The sequence below is a fragment of the Onychomys torridus genome, chromosome 12, assembly GCF_903995425.1.
Source record: "Onychomys torridus chromosome 12, mOncTor1.1, whole genome shotgun sequence".
NCBI lineage: Eukaryota > Metazoa > Chordata > Mammalia > Rodentia > Cricetidae > Onychomys > Onychomys torridus.
Genome location: NC_050454.1, coordinates 37,960,803 through 37,984,200, shown reverse-complemented (window position 1 = coordinate 37,984,200; position 23,398 = coordinate 37,960,803). Strand labels below are relative to the sequence as shown.

The 23,398-nt window shown below is 39.9% G+C and overlaps 1 protein-coding gene across 1 annotated transcript in view; it reads right to left on the bottom strand.

The window, feature by feature from the left end:
* The window catches only part of Gabrr3 (gamma-aminobutyric acid type A receptor subunit rho3), a 52,452-nt gene extending 31,774 nt beyond the window's left edge, over positions 1-20,678 (bottom strand). Inside the window, exons 1-3 of the mRNA XM_036204176.1 lie at positions 20,554-20,678; positions 9,108-9,220; positions 596-663 (exon numbers count right to left, since the gene is read on the bottom strand). Coding sequence (XP_036060069.1) covers positions 596-663; positions 9,108-9,220; positions 20,554-20,678 — 306 coding nt within the window. The remainder of the gene's footprint in view (positions 1-595; positions 664-9,107; positions 9,221-20,553) is intronic.
* Positions 20,679-23,398: the final 2,720 nt, after the last annotated feature.

Genomic DNA, 23,398 nt, shown 5'->3' with positions numbered 1-23,398 from the left:
GTGGCTTGTTCTGTTTCTCTGATGTTTCAGCATTTACCCCAATACCTGGCTCCAGGTTTGTTTTTATTAATAAGAACTTTTAAGATTCATGTTACAACATACCATGGGATAACCAAACTTTTCTAAATTAAATGTGTTGATCATGAATCTTAAAATATCTTCTGATATTGGTTATTTAGAGACAAGCAGAAGTAATATCAACAGAAACAGCTGGAAATAATAAAGCTCAGCATAGCAGTCTATCATCTTAAGAACAAGGCCCTGGGGCTGAGATGTCATAGTTTGCAAACTGTGTGGTTGTTTTTCTTGCATTCTTGTTTTCAGCCTGTGACAGACGGCAAATTTACCATGATATTCTGCAGGAAGCCATGCATGAGCAACCCGAGACAGAACCAGGGAAGGAAAGAATCCTAGTGTCGTCAGGAGGAGAAAGAAGTGAATGGAAGAGGGGAAAGCAACCGCAACCCTACTATGATGCAAAGTAGGAAAGACTAATAACAAATGCCTGAAATGGCTTATTCAAAAACCAATGGTTTCAAAACTATTATTTTATTCTTTTCAGAAAAAAAGTTCAGTACCCTATGGTAAAACTCACCATGTCAACCTCTGAAATGCTGTCGATACTTTCAACCTGGACATCTATACCTACTGGCACTGGGGAACCTTCAGAAAGGAAAAATGAAAAATTTACTGAGAAATGCATTATTATCATTTTGGACATCTTCCCAAACCAAGAAAGACCATTGTTCAACAATTGAAGGTGATTTATTTTTTCCAATATCTTTACTCATCATTTCTTCTATTTTCTATTGAATCATTTATCATACCCTCAAATGTAATAACTCAGGCACATGCACAAATAAATGCTACTCCAATCATCATTGCTCACTTGCATGGAAAATCCTAAAGATTTCTTGTACAATATATTCTAGAACTGGTGTTTTCAGTTTTCTTATTCCATGTTTTGGTTGGTAGGGATCTAAAGAGTAACAATGTTTTGGAAACATATGTAAAAACATGTCAGATCATGCATTTTATATAATAACGACAGTTCAGTGAGTTTTATAGAGTCCTTGGCTTTGGAAATGTCGAATCCATTTCTCTCCCCAGTGCCAGCTCTTTCCATGAAGCAGTTGGTGGTCTAGCGATAGACAGATCCTCGAATGCTATACCAATGATGCAGATTCAGACATGTCTCCTTGTAGATCAGCATCCTTGGAGGGCACTGGGGAAGAAGCAAACAGTCTAGAGACTTGTTGGATGAAACACACTCAGATGGAAACAGAAGGACTCTCAGACCTTGGACTTCAAACTCACTGGCAGCTGGGTTTCCTGAAAGAGGGTAAATGGCAACCTGTGGCATTTTCTAGTTCCACTAAGAAGCGATTTCATATCTCTCTCTCTCTCTCTCTGTATATTTAGGAGGATTGCTGTTAAATAACTTTATCATTTAGTTTTGGCTATAAAATTTGATCTGCATCTATGTTGACACAATCCATATGTTTACATATAATCTCTGCATGCATTTTCTTACTATAATAAGTCATTCTCATTAATCGTATTGCCTTGTCAAGTTAAAAAGAACTTTCAACTATTAACCAATAAAGATTAAGCCTGCACAGCTGAGTCCCAGCTGTTTAATCAAGATGCTGGGATTTAGATGAATCCATACTGGGAAGCTTCCATACTTGGCTAAAGAATGACTGAGTGTGTTGTATGTGATACACATATGAACACAATTCAGCAGCCTTCTAGATGAATAATACAGTATAAAACTAGCTAACTCCTTTGATACTCTTCTGGGACCTCATTAATTCTTGATGCTGCCTGTATCAACAACACATTCCCCTTTTGTTTATTATCATTTGCTACTTAGAATAGTCTCAGCTAGCCAGGCACTTGGCCTGTCACTCAAATATCTTCCTGTCTTACCCTGAATTAATGCCTTACTTGTGTCCTAACACCCATCTTCTTAGCATATGGGATAAGTTAACTTGTATGACGTTCATCCTATAAATAGCATTGTTTATTGAAGATTCTGATTCCACATGAACTTGGGAACAGCTTAGCATTATTCCTTTGCAGGGCTCAGCATTGGTGATTTTTGCATTTGTCCTTTTTCTTGAGTTAATAATCAAAGTAAAAATTCATGAAAACATCTCATCCATACCTCTACTTGGCACTTCACGGTGAATAAATCTTCCCATTAATTCTAATACTGTGAGGGAGTGGGATTTCGAAAGGTCTTGACGTGGTGGCAGAATGTTCTGGATAATGAATGAGCATGGCTTCATCATAGTTCTATATTATGGAGTAAGGAATATCTCCAAAGTTTGGTTTCTTCCACTGTAAATCTGCACAGAGATACTCAGAGTTCCACTGCAGGTCACAAACAGTAAAGTTTGTAGACTTAAGAGACTTAATTGGACCTTAATAAATTATTACTTGCTCAGTTAAGCAAAAATGCAAGCCTGCCTTTTGGAATTGCAGGGCACTATTCTTAATTAAACACTGAAACATACAGGTTATCATATAGGTCACACACACACACACACACACACACACACACACACACACATCCCTATAGTGTTTTCCCACCACTCATTTTCTGATGAAGGCAGAGAACAGCTTGGACTTAGGATCTTTTAAGGACAATTGGCCATTTGAGTCCATGAGTTTTATTATCTGTGGATTCAGTCAACTTCAGTTAAGATATTCAAATGTGTCTGTGAACTGAACATGTACTACTTTTTCCTCATCATTATTTTCCAAACAAGCCTTATTAACAACAATTTACACAGCATTTATATTGTACTGGGCATTAGAAGTAAGCTAGAGACAACTGAACGATCATGGAGGAACTAATATAGGGCTAATGCAAGTGCTGTGCCATTTTGTATAAACGACTTGAACATCTGCATGAGTTGGTGTCTTTTTAGGTGATGGTGCAGGCCAGGAAACAATGCTTTAAGATACGAAGAGAGGAGTGCATATCCTCATTGTTGGTGGCTTTTTCTGAAGTCCTGGGGACACTGTTACAAAGCTGGCTTTCAATGGTATAGTCACACTACTGCTGGCCATGCCATGGAATCTCCAGGCTGTTGTTATGGTGAAGGAAATACATGGCTTGGTCATTTGAAATGAGTTCTTGCTGTCTTCTATTTCTTCTTTCTTCCATTCAGATTTATACTATGATATGGAGATGAGCTCCTCAGACTCCATAGACAATGTAGGCCTGTGGATGCTCTCTGGCCTCATGTCTGTCTCCTTTGAACTCTGTGTCAAGGGCACCCAACTCTTGGGTATGAGAACCTGTGCTCTGATACTTGGAGGCTGAGTAGAAGATGAAGGGAATGCGAAGGCAAGATTGAGAGTTACAGAATATTGGCTACTAACCAAACCTCCAAACACCATTCTTGTGCTATCAATATTAGAGAAAGTGACAGTTAAACACAGGTGTTAAAATGTCTACACATATAGCCATATGAAACCAAAGGAGGGCTAGAATTCCATGTGTCTTCTTAGTCTTCATATTTCTGTTTGCTAATCTCTAAATAGAACAATATGGTGCCTGCCTTGTAGGGCTGTTGCGAGAATGCATAAAGGAATGCATACCACTTCCTACCCTTAACCCCATTCAAATGTTCTGCTACCTAATGTTTACTCTCTGTTGGGTCAACAATGGATTTAACATCACAAATGATAATGCCTTTACAATAAGAACTTTGCTCAAGTTTATATGTAAAATCAAGTAAAAGTTAGCCCTTTTGACTATTAACTTCCAAGGATCACTAACTAGGTAGTAACACACATCTATAAAGCTTTTAGTGTATTTATTTGGATATTTTTTATGCAGGTAGACTAATTAGGGCTAAGTAGAAATTATGTATCGATCTCCGTAGTGTCTTTATAATACATTATACAATGTGTCCTCTCACGTCCTTACAGGCACTCCATTAAGTAGGTACACGTGGATTTTCAGCTCTACCTGGCCTCTGTATGAACTTACGTGGATAAATAAGAACTCTCATTTGAAATGCCAGGAAAGGTAGTGGTAGGGATGGGAATAAGTCCTCCTGACTCTCAGGCCTGTTGTGTGGCATGTGGAGACTGTAAGCAGCTTTGATAATGTTAGCTTTTGTCCCAACTCAGCAGCCAGAATCTAGGTGCTGCATTGACTTTCGAGAAACAAAGAGACCATCATCTGGAAGACTGAAACAAAACGTCCTTAGTTATGGGGGACATAGTGGGTGGGAAAACATAAACAAAGAAAATGAGCTGCAATTTATAACCCAAGTTAAACAAAAAGCTCCCTAAATTTACATCCTCCTGTTTCCACATAATGAGTCAATTAATCTTCTAATGCTTTATAAAAGTGAAAAAAGAAAAAAAAAAAAAACCCACCCTGGTAGCAGCTGGTTTTAATGTGAAACCTAATTAGGAAAACACATTAAGGCAAGGAGAAGTGCTGAAGTTACATTTAGCTGAGAGGAGAGAAGTATGTTCATGAGTTTGGGCTGTAGACAAGTAGAAGAGAAGGGGGATAAATTAAAGCTTGCCTTTTGTATTCCACAGCCTGGTTTCCCAAAGGAAAGCAGCTGTTTGAGAACGGAGAAATGAGGCACCATCGAAGGCACAGCTCTGGTCAAGCTAAGCAAACGAAGGTTACAGGCCATTTCACAGAGCTAGTAGATTGATGCTTCTGACTGGACCTGTTGAGTTTTCCTTCCTGGATCACCAAACAAGCCACCTCAACACCATTTAGCCCAACCTATGATTGTGAGAAGAATTTAATTGTGAGATGATGTGTCACCTGTCACCAAGTGTGAGTCGTATGTTTCAATTGCATATTTAACAATCTCATAAAGTAGCCTCAGGGAAAATAATTTAAGAAGGTGTTATCACTTAAAATGTTAGCATGTATTCCTAGCAGATCAGGTAAAGAGGGAATTTGGGGCCAATGCAATGCTTTTCTGGAGGTGAGAATGATGTCAAGGGTGGAGGATGAAAGCATAAATATTTTGCCTTGAAAGGAGGGTGCAGGCTTAGTATTCTGTAGCATCATTGCCCCGCACTTGGGCATCCTGTTACCATGTGGAGTTGCAATGCAGGCTTTGGGCCTGAGCTTCAAAATTTAACAGACTCCCTGGTGCTTCTGCTAATCCTTGGAACATATTGAGTAACAAGGTGTCTGTGGACTGTTTGTTTTAAGGTCCACTAGTAAGTACAGTCATTTCTCTCTTCCTTGCTAATGTCCCTAAAAAAGACCCTACTAAACAACAACAACACCACCTCTTCTAGCACAGAGAACAATTTAATTGAGGAAGCTAGCTTCCAGGAATTATGGCTTGAAATCATAGCTAGAGCAGTATGACAACTGAAAGAGGTAAAGGGGCTACAGATAGGATAGGAAGCCATCAACATACCCTTCCCTAAAGATTCCACCGGAAGCTGGTAGCAGTGGCACACGCCTTTAATCTCAGCACTCAGGAGATAGATCCAGGTGGATCTCTACGAGTTCGAGGCCAGCCTGGTCTACAGAGTGAGATCCAGGACAGGTACCAAAACAACACAGAGAAACCCTGTCTCAAACAACAACAACAACAACAAACAAACAAACAAACAAACAAACAAAGACTCCACCTAAAAATGCCTACAGCTGATACACACTTCCAGCAAAGTTATCAGGATACAAAGTTAACAGACAAAAACCAGTCACCCTCCTGTATACGGACGACAAACCTACTGACAAAGAAATCAGTGACACAGGACCTTTCCCAATAGCCTCAAAATACACAAAATAAATAGATCAATCTTGAATTCCTGAGAAGATGCATCGCTAGGTATTTTCAACTCTCTCTGGGGTCAGTTTCTAACAATTCATGTGCAAATGGCATCTCCTAGTGGCTGCAAAGGATACAACGCCAAGCCACTTTACCTGATCTTTAGAAATGGAAGAATCAAGGGAAATGCTACACCTGCGCCATAGCTGTAGACTATATTATCCAAACTTTGGAAGACCTTTTTCTGGGGAGAGCATCCATTTATTGAAAATGCTAGTTAAGGGTTTTGGAATCTTTTGTCAGAGAAATAGTAAGGTAGAGAAAGAAAGAAAGAGATTTTGAAAAGGACCGTGAAATGCATACCTTTTGTTTTAAAATTAGCATACCTTTCTTTGATAATTTTACACACACACACACACACACACACACACACACACACACACACCCATCATGTATCTTGCTCATATCCACACTGATGCCCCGTTCTCTCATTGACTCCTAACACGAATCCTGCTCACTCCCCATGTCCTCTTCCTTATTTCTTTCTTTGAAAAATCAAGTCCAATTAGTGGTGCCAGCATGAGCTTGGGCAGACTTTCAGTAGCCACACCCTCAAGGGAAAATGATGCTGTCTCCTGAGGGAGACATCAATTGCCAATAGTTCCTTAGTGAGCAGGAAGCTACAAGATCCCCTCTCCTACCCATCCTGAAATTATTGACTGGCTTGATCTTGTGCTAGGCTCCTGCAAGTGTGTTCTCTGATCAGATATGGTGATTAATCCACAGGAGGAAATTGTTTCTTAGCACTGTAAACCTGATAATAGTCACTGGGGATGTCTTTAGATTAGGAGAGGAAGACATTGTCAAACTGCCTTCTAGACATGCACATTTATACCTATAGACTAGTGCTGCTCCCGGCCTTGGTCACAGAAGCTTCTTGGCAGTGGATAGCAGTCAGTTCAGAGACTCATGACTCCTCAAAGTGCTGAGAATACATGACTGCAGAGTACTCAGCACTAAATAAACATCTCTTTAAACCTGATTAATTTCCAGGCTTCTACGATTGTAAATTGGAATTCAACAACTGTGATTAAACCCTCCAGAAAACAAAAAGTAACAAGCTCACCAAGACTTAAATCTGATGATGGTAAGTTAACCCAGCAGCTCTCAGAGTGTGATTCTCAGAGCCACAGCATCAGCATCATTGACCATGCATTGTCAGCAGCATCTGCCAGCTGTGCAAACTCTCAGTCTCACTTACATCTAGTCTAGTCGGTCAGCAATGCTGGAGATGGGGCCCAAGGCCCTGACTGTTAAGAGGACTCACCATTGTTCTGATGATCAGGACAGTCTGAGTCACTAATAAAATGGAGTTTAAGCCAGGTCTTAAGAATTGCAACCCTGGCCATGCAGTGGTGGCATATGTCTTTAATCCCAGCACTCTTGAGGCAGAGGCAGGTGGATCTCTGAGTTTGAGGCCAGCCTGGTCTACAAATGGAGTTCCAGGACAACCAGGGATGCTACACAGAGAAACCTTGTCTTAAAAAAAAAAAATTAGAATTGCAACCCACTGGTTCCCAGAAAATTACCAAAGAAAACCAGGGATTGAGGAGATGCCAATCAGGTAAAGTGCAAGTGTAATAACCAAAGTATGGATCTCTGCTGGATAGGCACAGCAGCCTGCCTATAACTTCAGCCCTGGGGAGGTAGGGACACAGGATTCCCTGAGGGAGCTGCCTAGCCAAACTAGCTATACCAATGAGGTCTGCATTTAACTGAGAGGTGTTGCCTCTATGAATCATGTGCATTGTGATTATGGAAGATTTCCAAAGTCAGCTCTGGGCTACTGAATGCATATGTATACATGTGAACCCACACTAGCACACATGAGCCCATATATATGTGGACACATATTTACACATGCATGTACAGAACACACACATGCAAAAGAAAGAAAAAAGAAAAAGAAAAAGAAAAAAATCACACCAAATCATAACAAAGCAAAACAGGTTTCCACATAACAATTGCTTGATAATTTAAATTTTTCCCATGAGTGCGTTAACTTTCCATGGCATCTACATGCCTGCCTGCTTCCCTTGGCTGTGAATATAATATGCAATGACTATCATCACATTTCTCCCAACTCTCCCTAGTCATTGGTTATTCATCCAATGCTTTATTGTCAGGAAGTCTTGTTTCTTCTTCATCCACCCTTCCCTTATTTGCACATTTCAGCATATTTGAAAAAAAGCTGTCAATTTGAGAATTGTGGGGGTGAGATTTTGTTTCCATAAAAAACAAATAAACAAAAACCAAAAAGGTGAACTCAAAGAAATTTAGTTAAGCTGGATGTCATGCTCCCTGTGCATTCCTGGAAAATGTGGCCCCTCAATAATGAAACCACGTAGAAGAGCCCCAAGGGAAGAACACTATGCTCCACAATGCTCCTCTTCTGGGGCCATGATCCACCATCCCACCTGCCATCGCATCTTGTTTCCACTACTTACTACTTGGTTTTGGGATGCTTTCTAACCTCTGTAACCATGGGTTTCTACATGGAAACTGGAAGGTTCATGATGGTGCCTATTTGTAATAATTGTGAAGGTAAATGTTACAGTACATTAAAGGGCTTAACACGGTGCCAGATCTTAAAAAATAGGTTTTTTTTTTTGTTTGTTTTTTGTTTTTTGTTTTTTTTTCTTCTGAGACAGGGTTTCTCTGTGTAGCTTTGCACCTTTCCTGGATCTCGCTCAGTAGACCAGGCTAGCCTCAAACTCACAGAGATCTGCCTGCCTCTGCCTCTCAAATGCTGGGATTAAAGGTGTGCACCACCACCGCCCGGCATAAAGAAGTTTTAATTGCTGAAAACATTGAAAAGGAGGAAAATACACTCAGCAGAGGGAGTCGTGGCATTGGATATTACTATTGTTCTTCCGTTAAAGCCAGGAGTTCTAGCTTGTAGGAATAGTCAGTCATCCAATTAGCATCACATCATCCAATTCAGCTTATAGGAGAAATAGCAAGTTCTTGTGTTGCAAGAGTTTATCTGTCTTCTAAATATTGAACACATTCTACTTGCAAGAGTGTGAAAAATAGAAAAAAAAAAAAAGAGTTTAGGGGCCAATATAAAATGTAGGCATTGCCAATTGTTCCCAGTCAAGAGAAGATAATCATACAAGTATTTTAAAATGTTTATTCATTTACTTACTTACTTTAGCAGATGGCTTTTACTAGAGTTTTTGCAATAATTGTTTCAAATTTTCATTCAGCCCCATCTTGAGAGTACAGTAGGCTTTAGCATGGGTTTTTGATGGCAACACTCACCTCCAAATCCAGGCCTCGTGGAGAAATCATGGTCTTCAATGTGCAACAACTGCTCCCGTTTCAGGGGCCAGACTTTCGTACTGTCGTCTTTCCTCATCCCGGTTTCCCTCATGCTGTACCCCCGAGAGAAACACACAAATGTCTTAGTTAGGGTTAGTTTTGTTGCGATGAAACTCCAGGACCAAAGCAACCTGGGGAGGAAAAGGTTTATTTGGCATATGCTTCCACACCTACAGTCCATTACTGAAGGAAGTCAGGACAGGACCTCGAACAGGACAGGAACCTGGAGGCAGGAACTGATGCAGAGGCCATGGAGGAGAGCTGCTTACTGGCTTGCTTCCCATGCCCCTTTCCTTTCTTCCTTCCTTCCTTCCCTCCTTCCTTCCTTCCTTCCTTCCTCCCTCCCTCCCTCCCTCCCTCCCTTCCTTCCTTCTTTCAACATTTTTAAAAACCTTTTTGTTGATTCTTTTCCTGCTCCCATTCATCTCCCTGTCCCTTTGTATTTGTCCTCTGCCCTTGCAACTTCCATTTCAAAATAAAACAAAATTTAAAAGAAAAGAAAAGAAAAGATAAGAAAACAAAAAAAACACAACCAACCAACCAACCAACCAACCAAACAAACAAACACAAATCTTGGCATGCAAGCTGTAGTGCGACACAGTGAGTCACACCGTTTACCCTTTAGTCCATCTGTCTTTACTCATTAAGTGTTCGTGGCAATGAGTCATTGGTCTGGTTGGAGGCCTCTGGCTTCCACTACACCATTGATACTGGACCCTCACTGGGACTCCTTTTAGATGTCCTGTTGTCTGGTGTCATGGATTTCCTGCCACTTTGGATCTGCAAGTCCAGCCCCTTCAACATGCACCAGGAGTTCATAGATGAGGCAGATGTTGGGGAGAGCAGGCCCTGAAATTTGGGCCTTGCACTTCACCTGGGCGAAACAGTAGAGCTGGTCCTGGTGGTGTGAATGTGGGTGAGCCAGCTCCGAGGGGTGCGAGCAGGAGAACTGGCCCTGCTCCTTGATGCCTGCTGCTTTGGGTGAGTTAGCCAGGGCAGTGCTGGAGTACTCTCCTGGTGGTGACGTTGAGGGAAAACTGGCAGGCTGACCGACCCAGTTACCACCCAGTCCCAGAACCAGGGCTGTGAGCTGACCTAGCCTGTTTTTATTTTATTTTATTTTATTTTATTTTATTTTATTTTATTTTATTTTATTTTATTTTATTTTATTTTATTTTATTTTATATAAAACCCAGGATCACAGCTCAGGGATGGCACCACTCATAGTAGGCTTGGTTCCCCTTGTCAACCTCTAATTAATAAGTGCCCTATAGCCAGACCTTATGGAGGTATTTTCTCAATTGAGGTTTCCTCCTTTCAGATGACTCTAGTTTGTGTCAAGTTGGCATAAAACTAGCCAGCACAAAATACTTTTTAAGATACATACATTTCTCATTATTAGCCATATTGCTTAACATAGTGTGCTCTGAAATAAACACATAAAAATCTCATTCTGTTAGTTCAGAATGAGCCAAATATCTGCCAACATTTGTTTTTTGTTACATAAGGGTAGAGCAGGTAAGGTAAAGCAAATTTTAGAGTATTTGAAATAGCAAAGAAAGAGGGATTTAATACATAAACAGACAACATTTCTCAGAATATGTATGTTAAATGAGAAATATTATGTGCATGAAGACGAACCAAGTTCAGATTCACAGACCACCCACATCAGCTAAGGCAGCCCTGGAAACAATGCCCAGAGATGAGCATTTCAATACGACACCTTGAGGAAACAGCCTGGGGATGAGCATTGGAACCAGGCACCCAACAGACTGACACTGATTGAACAATCTATTCATTAAAGCAGTTAAGAAGTGAAAACATTACAAAACTGGAAACTGGTGAAAATAGGGTTTTCAAAGCCAGAATAAGCAGAATATGGGGACAGGCTGAGATTGCAGACAGAATGCCTACTGGGGGTTGTATGTCTCAAGGGGTGTTGGACCTGGGCAAACCCAACAGTAAAATAGGCAAAGTCCATTGCCACCGTTTCTCTTCTAGGTCAAAGGGTACCTGGCAAGCTCCTTTCTGTGGTTTTCTGATGTAAAACAAAGTCCCGTCTCTCCAGGCATCTGTGAATGTGAGTAAGGTGCTGGGACACTGGGACTGCTTTTCTGCCTCCAGTAACATTTCCTAGGAACACTGATGTAAATTTTAACAAAACAGTTTTGGAAGCAATTGATTTAAATTCTTTCTTGCTACACTTTATCTATCTATCTATCTATCTATCTATCTATCTATCTATCTATCTATCGTGTGTGTGTGTGTGTGTGTGTGTGTGTGTGTGTGTGTGTGTGTGTGTGTGTGCGTGCATGTGCCTTCATGTGTTTCCCATGGACACTCTTGTGTAGGACAGAAGACAACTTGTGGAATTCTCTTGTCTCTTTCCACCCTGTGGTTCCTGAGGATTGAACCAAGGTTCTCACCCTCAGTGGTGTCCCCTGAACCATCTCACTGGCACTGGAGGCATTTTCCTGACTCCAGAAAAGAACTCTGATTAGGAGAATTTCAGATGCTGAATCAGCTGATGGAAGAGGTATATTAGGGTTTGTGAGATGGTCCAGTATGATCTCTCAATAGGGTGGAATCTGGATGAATCCTCAGGGGTTTAGAGATGTATTCTTTTTCTAATAATATGAATGGATAAAAGGAATCTCTTTTGGATAGAAGGCAATGAATTTGAATTTAAGTATGTTAAGTCATTATAGCCTGTGAATAGTTGAACACACTGAACTATTTCTCCCAAGAAGCTAGAATAAACTAGGGAAAGCCTTCTAAGGAGTTAGGATAAACTATTTATTAAAAATATAGTTATAGAGGACTGGGGAGATACTCATCATAAAGTACTTCCTAAGCAAGCATGAGAACCTAAATTTGATCCCTATAATCAACCCCCACCAAGTGGGGGGTCATCATAGCATATGTGTTTGTAATCCCAAAGACATAGACAGGAGGATCTCCGGGCCTTGCTCATCAACCAGAAGCCTAATTGATGAGCCCAGGTCAATTAGAAACCCTGTCTCAAGACACAAGGTAGACAACTCCTGAGGAAGCAGAACTGAGTTTGATTATGGCCTCCACATATGCATATATAGGTGCACCCACATGAACACCACCCACACACACCTGTACACAAATAACAAGGGGTAGTTTTCAAGTAATGCTTATTATGTCTAAGACATCAGCCCAGATGTTTGGCAAATGGGATCCTCATTGGCAAGCATCTAGCTCTTCTGGTTTCCTGGGTCTTTGCCCAGAGTTTCTGATTCAGTAGGCTTGGGGTATAAAATTTGCATTTGTAACATTTTTTCAGGATAACTTGTTCCTGTAGAAAATAGCACGTAGTTAATAAATGCTGGCTACTTGTTTTTGTAAATAAGAAAGTGTAGATATAACATGTAACAGGAAATTTGTAAAAATTACTCCTTTAGTAATAATATTTTGGATACAACTAAATGACATGTGACTAATGTGTCTTTTCAGGAAGCATTCCTCTGCAGGAGACTGAACTACAAATGCATTTTAATTAAGAACTCCAAGAATGCTGAGCACAGGCCTGCTGTGAAGTGCTTTCTGGGCCACAGTGGGGTACAGGCACCTGCTCTTATCTGACCTGAGTGCTCCATGTTTATCTCATCTTGTTTTCCTTTTACCTTAAATGCTTTGCAAAGAGAATATGTTGGTTGTACCCTCAAAACAAATTTTTACAAATTTATGCACTTTACCATACATGTTTGGAGAGATGCCTCAGTGGGTAAGAGTGTTTACTGTCATACAAAGGTATTTGGGTCCCAGTTCCCACACGGGGTGATTCAGAACAGCCTGTAATCTCAGCTCCAGGGAATCTAACACCTCTAGCTCCATAGGCACCTACATTTACAACCCCTCCCCCCCTGACAGACACACCCCCATACAGACACACACCCCACACGCAGTTAAAAATTATAAAATAATTCCCCCAAACATATATAAATAACCTCTATAATTCTTTCTTCATACATTGAAAAATATTTAGATACTGATGATATAGAAGGACATTCTTCCTTTAAATTTATCCAGTGAACTTGAATACATACATAAAATATTTAAAAATATATGAATAAATTCTTCTCTAAAATATCAGAAAACTTATATTACTTATTTTCTTAGTACTTATTTCCATTACTTGCTTCATAGAATTTTATTATTCATCATACAAGTATGTTTGGGAAGAAAATATGTACATACATTGATATTAACTTTTAAATTTTATGTTACCATCACAAAGAGAACAAAATAATTTATATAAATGTTGATTTCTATTAAATTTAAGAGTAAAACTTTGGTGAAATTTGTTAATGAAATGTTGGTATATTTTTCTCATTTTATGTGTTAAATGGATTTAGTCATTGTTAGGATGAAGCTAGGTTTTGCATTAATTCCTTTTTATTTTAGTTTTATAGATGAAAATACTGAATTTTGTTCATGTATGTGTAAGTACATTGAATTTCAAGAAAGCTTTTTCATAATGTTTGAAAAATATAACTGAATTATTTAAATTTATTCTGACTTATTTTTTTTATTTATTGTTTTTTATTTTTTTGCCAGAGCTGAGGACCAAACCCAGGGCCTTGTGCTTGCTAGGCAAGCGCTCTACCACTGAGTTAAATCTCCAACCCCATTTTTTAATTTTTTAATAAGAAATTTGTTTTTCATTTTACAAGAGATTCCCCTCTTCTCTCCTCCTGCTCCCCCCAGCCTTCTTCCCCCCAACCGACCCCCATTCCCCTCCCACAAGAAGCAAGGCCTCCCAAGGGCGAAGCACATCCAGTAGAGGCAAGTCCAAGCCTTTCTCCCTGCCTCAAGGCTGCATGAGGTGTCCCACTATAGGTAGTGGGCTCCAAAAAGCCCCCTCATGCACTAGGGATGGATTCTGATTCTACCGCCAGGGGGTCCCTCAAGCAAATCAGTGGAAGCAGATGCAGAGATCCATAGTCAAACACCAGGCAGAGCTCCAGGAATCCAGTCAAAGAGAGAGAAGAGGGACTCTATGAGCAAGTGCACCAGGATCATGATGGGGAAACCTGCAGAGATGACCAAACCAATCTAGAGGGAACTCATGAAAGTTGGATCAATGGCTGTGGAGCCTGCATGGGACTGGACTAGGCCCTCTGCATGGTGAGACAATATTCTGACTTATATTTTAAGAGCTACATTGTGTGACCAATTACCCACAATCATTTTTAGTGATTTATCACCTAACAAATTAATTAGGTTTTTCCATTAATTTTGTTGAAAGAAGGTAGGAAACAAGCCAGTGTGAAAATGATATATTCCTTGGCGGAGAGTCATTCAATACCTCAGACTCAATATTTATAATTGTCTCTTTGTTCTCAGGAAGCTCTTGTATGAGAGAAGCACACAACAAGATTAGGGAAGAGAGAGATGCCTGAGACAGAAAAATCGTTAAAGAAAGGTGATGAAGGAGACTGTGGCAAGTGTTCAGGTTAATCTGCTTTAATAAAGAAGTCACAGAGAATGGAATCCAGACATTGTTTAGAGATTGCACTTGACAACATGTCTCTCAGATAGCTTGCATGTATATACATAACGCCTCATGAAAACAGGTGTTCGCTTTGAAAACCTGACTTAGGATTTGTGGTGGTATTGTGTTCCCCAAAATACTGTGTACCCTAATAAACTTATCTATGGTCAGAGAACAGAACAGTCACTAGATATAGAGGCCAGAAAATGGTGGCACACACGCCTTTAATCCTATCACTTAAGAGGCAGAGATCCATCCAGATCTCTGTGAGTTTAAAGCCACAGTGGAAACAGCCAGGCATGGTGACTCAAGCCTTTAATCCCAAGAAGTGATGGCAGAAAGCAGAAAGGTATATAAGGCGTGAGGACCAGGAACTAGAGCTGGTTTAGCTTTCAGGCTTTCAAGAAGCAGTTCAGCTGAGATCTATTTGGATATGAGGACACAGAGGCTTCCAGTCTGAGGAAACAGGATCAGCTAAGGAATGGGCAAGATGAGGTTAGCTGTGGCTTGTTCTGCTTCTATGATCTTTCAGCATTCACCCCAATACCTGGCTGGCTTTAGGTTTTTTTTTATTAATAAGAACTTGTTAAGATTCATGCTACATCAGTATTTGCATATATTTATAATTATATGCAATTATATATTATTTATAATGCATGGAATAGTTATTATAAACTATTTTATAATAACAGAATAGCAGCTGTTGTATTTAAAAAGGGTGTGGCATGGTCTTGGCAGTAGAGCCAAGGGTCATGGTGGAAAGTCACTTACACCATGCAGACAGTACTCATATAGAGGATTTTATTAAGGGAAAGGAAGAAGGGACATAGAGTGTGCCTCTGAAGATAAGAGGAGAGGATGAGAGAAGAGACAGGGAAAAGAAGAGAAGAAGTACAGACGCTACCTCGGGGGGGGGGGAGAGGGAGAGAGGGAGAGAGGGAGAGGGAGGGGGCTGGGGCCCATCTTTTAAAGGGGATTCAGAGCATGTGCACAGAGACCATGTAGCAATAAGCACTTGGTGTTGTCAGGACCCTGAGCAGACCAAGGTACTGCCTACTTACTGGCTAGGTTCACAAGGGGCCAGCCAGGTATTGTCTAAATGCTAACACACAGTACAATAAATTACATTATGTTTTTCTTTTAAAAATGTAAAATCTGGGGTTGGGGATTTAGCTCAGTGGTAGAGTGCTTGCCTAGCTAGCACAAGGCCCTGGGTTTGATCCTCAGCTCAAAAAAAAAAAGAAGTAAAATCTGTCCAAAAGTTCTGCTAGGATATATAGATACAAATTCATGATGACGTGAAGTAGCTGGAAATTCTTTTGCCCTCTTTATTTGATCACTAAGAAAACTGTTGGAGATCTCCTAATTGGAGACTTAAAGTTTATTACTAGGTCCCTGATGCTTTGAGAAGCCTTAGAGAGGATGTGAAGAACCCCGGGGCTTTGCCTAAACAGCTTCTAGACACCTGAACTCCCTCCGGAATGCAAGGCTGACTGCAGTCAATACCTTTTGTCTATAAAGGAAATACCTGTGCAGGTGAGCATTTCAGTGGATGAGACAGCCAGAGAGTGTGCTCCGCTAGAGACATGGCAGCTACTGTATCTCACCTGGGTCTCTACCAGGTCATGAGCTCAGTGCTGAGGGTTCAGATTCCCTCATGGAATAAGGAAACTGGACAGATTTTAGAGTTGGCCTGTAGACGCTATTGGGAGCTCACATGGTACAGTAAGTTACAAGATTTTATGATACTTAAGAGTTCCTATCTTGTTTGAAAAAGGATCTTGAATCTGCTGCTAACTGTGCTAATCCTTTCACACCAGTGCAGGGCTTGGATTGGAGTACTGAAAGAATGCACACTAACTGTAGCCTTAAGAAAAATCTGTAGGTTATTATATAGATCTGTGCTAACATCTGCTCTGAATTATTAATAAGAGCCAATGTTCAGTTTCCAGGAGACTTTTTTTTTTCCAAGACAGGGTTTCTCTGTGTAGTTTTGGTGCCTGTCCTGGATCTTGCTCTGTTAGACCAGGCTGGCTTCGAACTCAAAGAGATCCACCTGGCTCTGCCTCCCAAGTGCTGGGATTAAAGGTGTGCACCACTGCTGCCTGGCTTCCAGGAAACTTATAAGCTTGCTTTAAAATAAAATAATATAAAGATTAGCTCACAAAACGTACAATTAAATAAGTTACCATTAAAGCATGCATAAATAAATAAACAAAAAGAATATGATAAAATGTAGACAGGCCTATTGAAGGATAGTTTAATAATTACTAAATTCTGTCATAGATCTATAATAGGCCTAAACAGCCCAAGGACAGCATGATTACAGTAAAACTAAATGTCTTTCCTAGGCAAACGACAATATTTTCACTTGCCAAAAGTTTCTTTATCTATAATTCTTTCCTACTGCCTCTCTTAGAAACAAGGGGAATATTAGAATATAAAGACTTTTAAAATGAGCTGGGCTGTGGTGGCTCACACATTTAATCCCAGCAATTGGGAGGCAGAGGCAGGTGGATCTTTGTGAGTTTGAGGCCAGCCTGGTCTACCAAGTGAGATCCAGGAAAGGTGCAAAGCTACACAGAGGAACCTGTCTCGAAAAACCAAAAAAAAAAAAAAAAAAAGACTTTTAAAATGTTTAGCCTAAGGAAAGGATATCTTTGGATGGAAATCAAGTTTATAATCTAAATAAAAATAAATAGCCTGATTAAAATAATATAAACAGGCCCGACTGAATGAAAGCCGGGTTCAGAATAATTGATACCATGCAAAGCAGTGAGTAAAGTGTGTGATTTTTCAAACAAAGACTATGCCTTCCTTTCATCTCCATTCTGTTAGTTTTTGTGCACCATCAGGGGTAGATTATTAACCAGTTATACCATTATATCAATAATAATAATAAGTTGAGTATTGAGCAAAGAACCTCATAATAGTTATTTACTAGAAAAGTATGAAGAATCCTGGCCCTCCTTCTCGGGAACAAGCCTATACAGTCATTACTGTATTTTTGTCACATGCTTTGACATTTGCATGAGGGAGTGCCGAGAGCAGTGCAGAAACTGGCTCTTGGATTACTGTATTCACTCAGGGCAAGTGCCTCTGTTTCATTCTAAGTAGCTGCTTTGAACCAGGGTGCTGGTTTACACAATCTTCAGTGCCCTAGAGGATTGTTCACTGCAGAACAAAAGCCGCAGATATAAATTTTAATGAATCACATTCTGGCTTGTGGCCTGAAGAGCTCCTCAGTTAGAGCACAGAGAAGTGGAAAACAAGCATTTGGAGCTCAGACAGTAGAAACCCCAGTGTTTCCCCTGGAGGAAACCTGACCTATACAACCCTTCAGTTGTTTTTCTTTTAAAAGGAAATAAAAAGAGGCATTTAATCTAAGGAAAAGGTTTCTTCCTTACCAGAAAGACTTTGTGTTCCCTGTTGACTGAAAAAAATGTAATAAGCAGTAAGAATAGCTTTTTAAAGTAATTACTATTATTTACGTTTTCATACATGCACACCTTGAGCACTGACCACTTTTAACTCCTAACTCTCACCTCCCTACCATCACTCTTCACTCCCACCACACAAAAACTTTCTCTTCCATGCACACATCTATTTGTTTTGTTTTATAGCCCACTGAGATTAACCAGGCTATCTGGAGCTATCTGTTGAAGGTTGGCAGGCTAAACAGAGTGCACAGAACTAAAGGCAATGATTCCTTTTCTCCCAGAATCTGCTGATGACAAATAGTTCAGAGACGAAGGCAAAGCCTTCTGAGTCACCCCCTTTCTTGAGCAATTGTTGGTAGGGCTTGTCTTGTGTGCTCCCATCTAACTCCCTCCTATTGATGTGAGTGAATGATATACACTTAGTTGTGTGGTAGTTTTTTTTTCTCCCTTAAATACCATGCCATGGATGTGGACTAGTATAATGGAATAGCTTTTATAATTTACTTTTTCCTTCTCTAAGCATCTATGGAACAGCCAGAAAAATATATTGCCTTAAATCATTGATGATATTTAATAGACTCTCATTTATTATGAAATAAACTACATGAATATTGGAAGCAACATGAAACAAACAAAAATAAATTACACATAGTCTGGCATAATCTTACATTCATGTTTAATCTCTTTGGAGAGGGTCCAGAAAGGAGGTAAACTCAACTAGACCCTGTGTTGTCTCAGGTCTGTGGTCTGAGAACAGAAGGGAAGGAAAGTGTAGGAGGTACACTTGAAAAAGTAGGACCAGAGTGACATTAGTAGATTTTCTTCCCAGGTCCTTGAGCACATGAGCTCTGGGACGTTGGCCAGGTCCAGTGCCAGGCATGATTTCTCTCCTGTTGAGTGGGCCTTAAGTCAGACAGCCATTGGTTGGCACCAACATGAGAGTGACACTTAATGCACCTTTACCTACATCTTGCCATGCTGGTCATTGTGATGGTTCATAGGTGGAAAGACTGTAAGAGCCAAATACCGGGAAGTCTGCTGCAAAACAGCTTCTCCTAGAAATGGCTACAGAGACAAGATTGGAACAATGGCATTATCAATAAACATGCTAATGTAGAAGGTGGAAGATTCCATGGAGTCCCACTCCTAGCAAAGAACCAAAAGTGACTCTGATTGCTGGGAGAAGGAGAATTAGCCTCTCCCAGGGATGAGCCCCCCTTATTGGTTGTCCTATGAAGAGTGGTCGACCCTGAAGCCATATACACATAGGCAACAAAGATGGAATCAAAATGGTTGTATTTGTGTATTTGTGCACACACATATATACATACCCCAAGCATACATACACACAATATACACACAAATATACATAAACATGTGTGTATATGCATACGTGTGCACGAACGCATGTAACAATAGTCAAAGAAAAAGAGTCTATCAACTTGAAAGTGTGTTGGTCTATTGAAGGGGTTGGAAGGAGGAAAGTGAAGAGGAAAATGATGTAATTCTATTTCAACTACAACTTTAAGAGTACAAAGGAGATAGGGAATTGGGACTACAGTTTCTGTCTTCTTTAAACCTGAGGAATCTAAAGGTATTGGTTAAATGTTTTGTTCTTTTTCCTGATCTGGTGGTGAGTGTTTCATGAATATGCAAGGTTATAAGGACAAGCTGTTGGACAGCTGCCTCTTCACAGGTTAGGTCTTTTGAGAATCTCATAAAAAAGGAAGAGTTTTGCAAGGACATTCTAGGGATGACTTGTCCAGTTTGTAAGGCTAGGGAATTCAGAGTGCTCTTAGTGAAACCTGGGAAGCCCCAGGCAAGTTGCGATGCCCTGGTTATTATAATGTACTGATTTCTCCTGGTAATAGCCTGGCATCTCATGCTACTGATGGGAAAATAACAACAATGATGAGTTGATCTTCAGAAAGATATTTTAAATACATGAATGCTATTTTCAAAATATAATAAATGGTTTTGATGCTTCTTTACACTATCTCTTCAATGCATAAAACTATATTGCCCTCCATGAAATTGACATGGAAAGAAGTTGTTTCTTAAACTACTTCTAATTCAAAATTCGAAGAAACTGTGAACAAGTATCGTTATTAATGATAAATGCATTCCACACTGAGAAAACAAGCTCCCTGAAGGATTATTCATATGTGAAACTTTTAACTACTTTCTCTCCAAATAAACACAACTAAACAAATAAAACAAATAATGCCAAAGATGAAAGAGCCCATGCTTTTGGATGTTAATCAGAGGTGATTGATTCTGATAGGTCAGTGCTATTGCAAATACAGGTACAGGGACAGAGATGGGCTTCCCTTAAAGTTATGTTTCTAGACCAGCAGAGGATCTAAGGCAGTTGTCGGGGAGAAAACAGGAAATAACTGATGACTATATTTCTGTATCTTACCGTGTTTGTTTCATTGAAGCTAGGCACTGCCGATGGTGTCTCTTGATGGCAGAAGTAGCAGAAGCATCCGGCATCCATGCAATCCAGGTGTAGGTGAAGGAGACCAACCAAACAGCCAGGACCATGTCTTCTAGAAGAAAGGAATGCAGGTGGATACCACCAATACAGCTACTGAGATTGCCTGCCCATGCGTCTTTCAAAAGAATAAATATCACACAGGTGTGTGTCTGTCGCCCTCATCAGCAATGTAAGGACAACAAGGCAACACCTTTTGTTTTTCCTCTTTCCAGGGAAGCTTCTTAGCAGGATGCTTGATTCTCCACTCAGTAAACTCTTAGCTGCGTCTGTCCTCAGCAGACAAAGAAGCTAGGGTAGGCTCTAATCCTCTTAATCCAGTGCAATATGATTTGAATATACATAATGACTCTGTAAAATAATATGCTTAATGAGAGAAAGATGATTAATTTAATCTTAATTCCACATTGCAAGACCTTTCCTTTTATCCTGTGGTTTCACTTAATCCAGAAAGGAACTTTTTTCCTCTCCTCAAACACACAGACCTTCCTGCATGATAGAAAATTATACTACTATGTTTTCAAGTAAACTATCACGTTGTAAGATAGTTTATTCCCTTCATAACAAAAGTATTTCACTTTAAGGTTAAATATAGTAATCAACCTCTAAATGAAGCCTTGCTCCCTGGATAATGTACCAAATATTAACCTGTCACTGTTAAATGAGGGCCCTATATCCTTCTAAAAGCATCCTGCCTACGTACAGAGAGTAGACATTCTGGCTGGTGACATTCCCTGTATGTCTCAGTTAAGGCTTCCAGTGCTGTGATGAAACATTCTGCCAAAAAGAAACTTGGGGAGGTAAAGGATTTATTTCATCTTACAACCCTCAGGCCTTAGTTCATCATTAAGGCAAGTCAGGGCCAAGAATTCAACAAGAACCTGGAGGTAGGAACTGGAGCAGAGACGGTGGAGGAGAGCTGCTCCTCATGGCTTGCCTACCCAGTTTGTTTTTATTATATTTGCCAGTGCCACTTGCCCAATGTTATGGAGGGACTCTATTATCTCAATTGTGGTTGCCATCCCCCAGATGAGTCCAGTTTGTATCAAAAGGACAGAAAACTAGCCAGCACACTGGAAGGATGTAAAATGCCCCCGAATGGACATTCAGGGAAATTAGTTTTCTACAACTGGGATATTATAAGACAGGCAGTATAGTGACAAATACAGTACGGGAGATCTGCAAATCACTTCAAATAGACTTGCGATCTTAATATCTTGTATATGTTGTTATTAACCTATCACATTAATATATTTTAACTCAGACTGTGATTCTTGTAGCCCATGGATCAGAACTTCTTGTGTTTTAGGTATGTTGTTATTGTTGTTCTTTTCTCTCATCATCCTCCTCTGTTTCTCCTCCTCATTACCTTCATCCTCTTTTTATTGTCCTTCTTTGCAGTATCTGATAACTTTATTCTCCATTTCCTTTTTTAAAAAAGATCAATTTATTTATTACATATGCAGTGTTCTGCCTGCATGTATGCCTGCACACCAGAAGAGGGCACCAGACCTCATTATAGATGGTTGTGAGACACCATGTAGTTGCTGGGAATTGAACTCAGGACCTCTAGAAGAGCAGCCAGTGCTTTCAACCTCCAAGCCATCTCTCCAGCCCTATTCTCCATTTTCTATTTATTCTGTATGAATAGTTAACAAATGGAAAGTTCAGTATTTATATTGAAACCCTTTATTTTTCCTGTCTCATTAAAAAAAAAAAACCAAACCTTAATTTCCCCTTCTTCCTAATCCTCTATGGCTATTAAATGTGGCTATTTAAAAGCATTACATCCACACAGACACACACAGAGTAAATACATGAAAACAGAGTAAAGGTAGGATGTGATAACAAATGAGTGACCTGGCCTCAAACCTTCCCTAAAACAAAGAAACAAAACCCCCAAACAAAACAAAAAAATGTTCCTCTAGAACATCCAGTTTGGAAAATTATTACTTATAAGTAGAACCACGCTTTATCAAAATTCTATTACTATCATTCTATCACTGTCTATGATGACTATTAAACTTTTGAGTTGATAGTGAAATGTGTGGCCAATTAAGAATCAGCAATGAAGAAGAGCTCTTAAAGCAAATTTTGCCCAAAGGAATGATCCTATAAATTAGAAGCATCCATCCTAGAGAAAGGATGCCTGTCAGTTCAGATACCTCCCCACCCCTAACATCGTGCTTAGATGCCTGGGGTGTCCTCCTTCATTGTAAGGACAAATCAATGACGAGAACTCATCTGGACTTTTTATTGCATCTTTTCTTTTTTTTTCCCTAAACCTACTACTTACAATATTAAAGAAAGATGTAAAAACACTTTGTAATTTTTGTGATTGACTCTTAAGTCAGAAATGGTCTGCATAAAAATAAAAACAAGCCAGAGGCTTAAAGTGGAAACAGCTGGTTCATAAGAGGTCTTAGCTCTTTCATTCAATTACAACGGAGCATCTGTGTCTTGGTGCTGAGGCTGCTTATTGACTTTATCTCTTTAGAGTTTTCCTTTGCAAGTCCAGTAAGCATCTTAAGCAAAAAAAAAACAAAAAAAAAAAAAAAAAACAAAAACCCAAAACCCAGCAGAAAACCACATCTGTCAAAACAAGGAAGTGCCCACCACTAGGAAACAAAGTAAGGCACTGTCCCTTGAGAAGCTTGTAGTAGCTTCAGCTGTCCCTTGCATAAATTTCCCCCTGTTCACTCTCTTCCATTCTGATGATGTTTGCCTGTTTCTCTGGCAAGGAACCAAGAGTTCCTTGAGTGAACTTGGG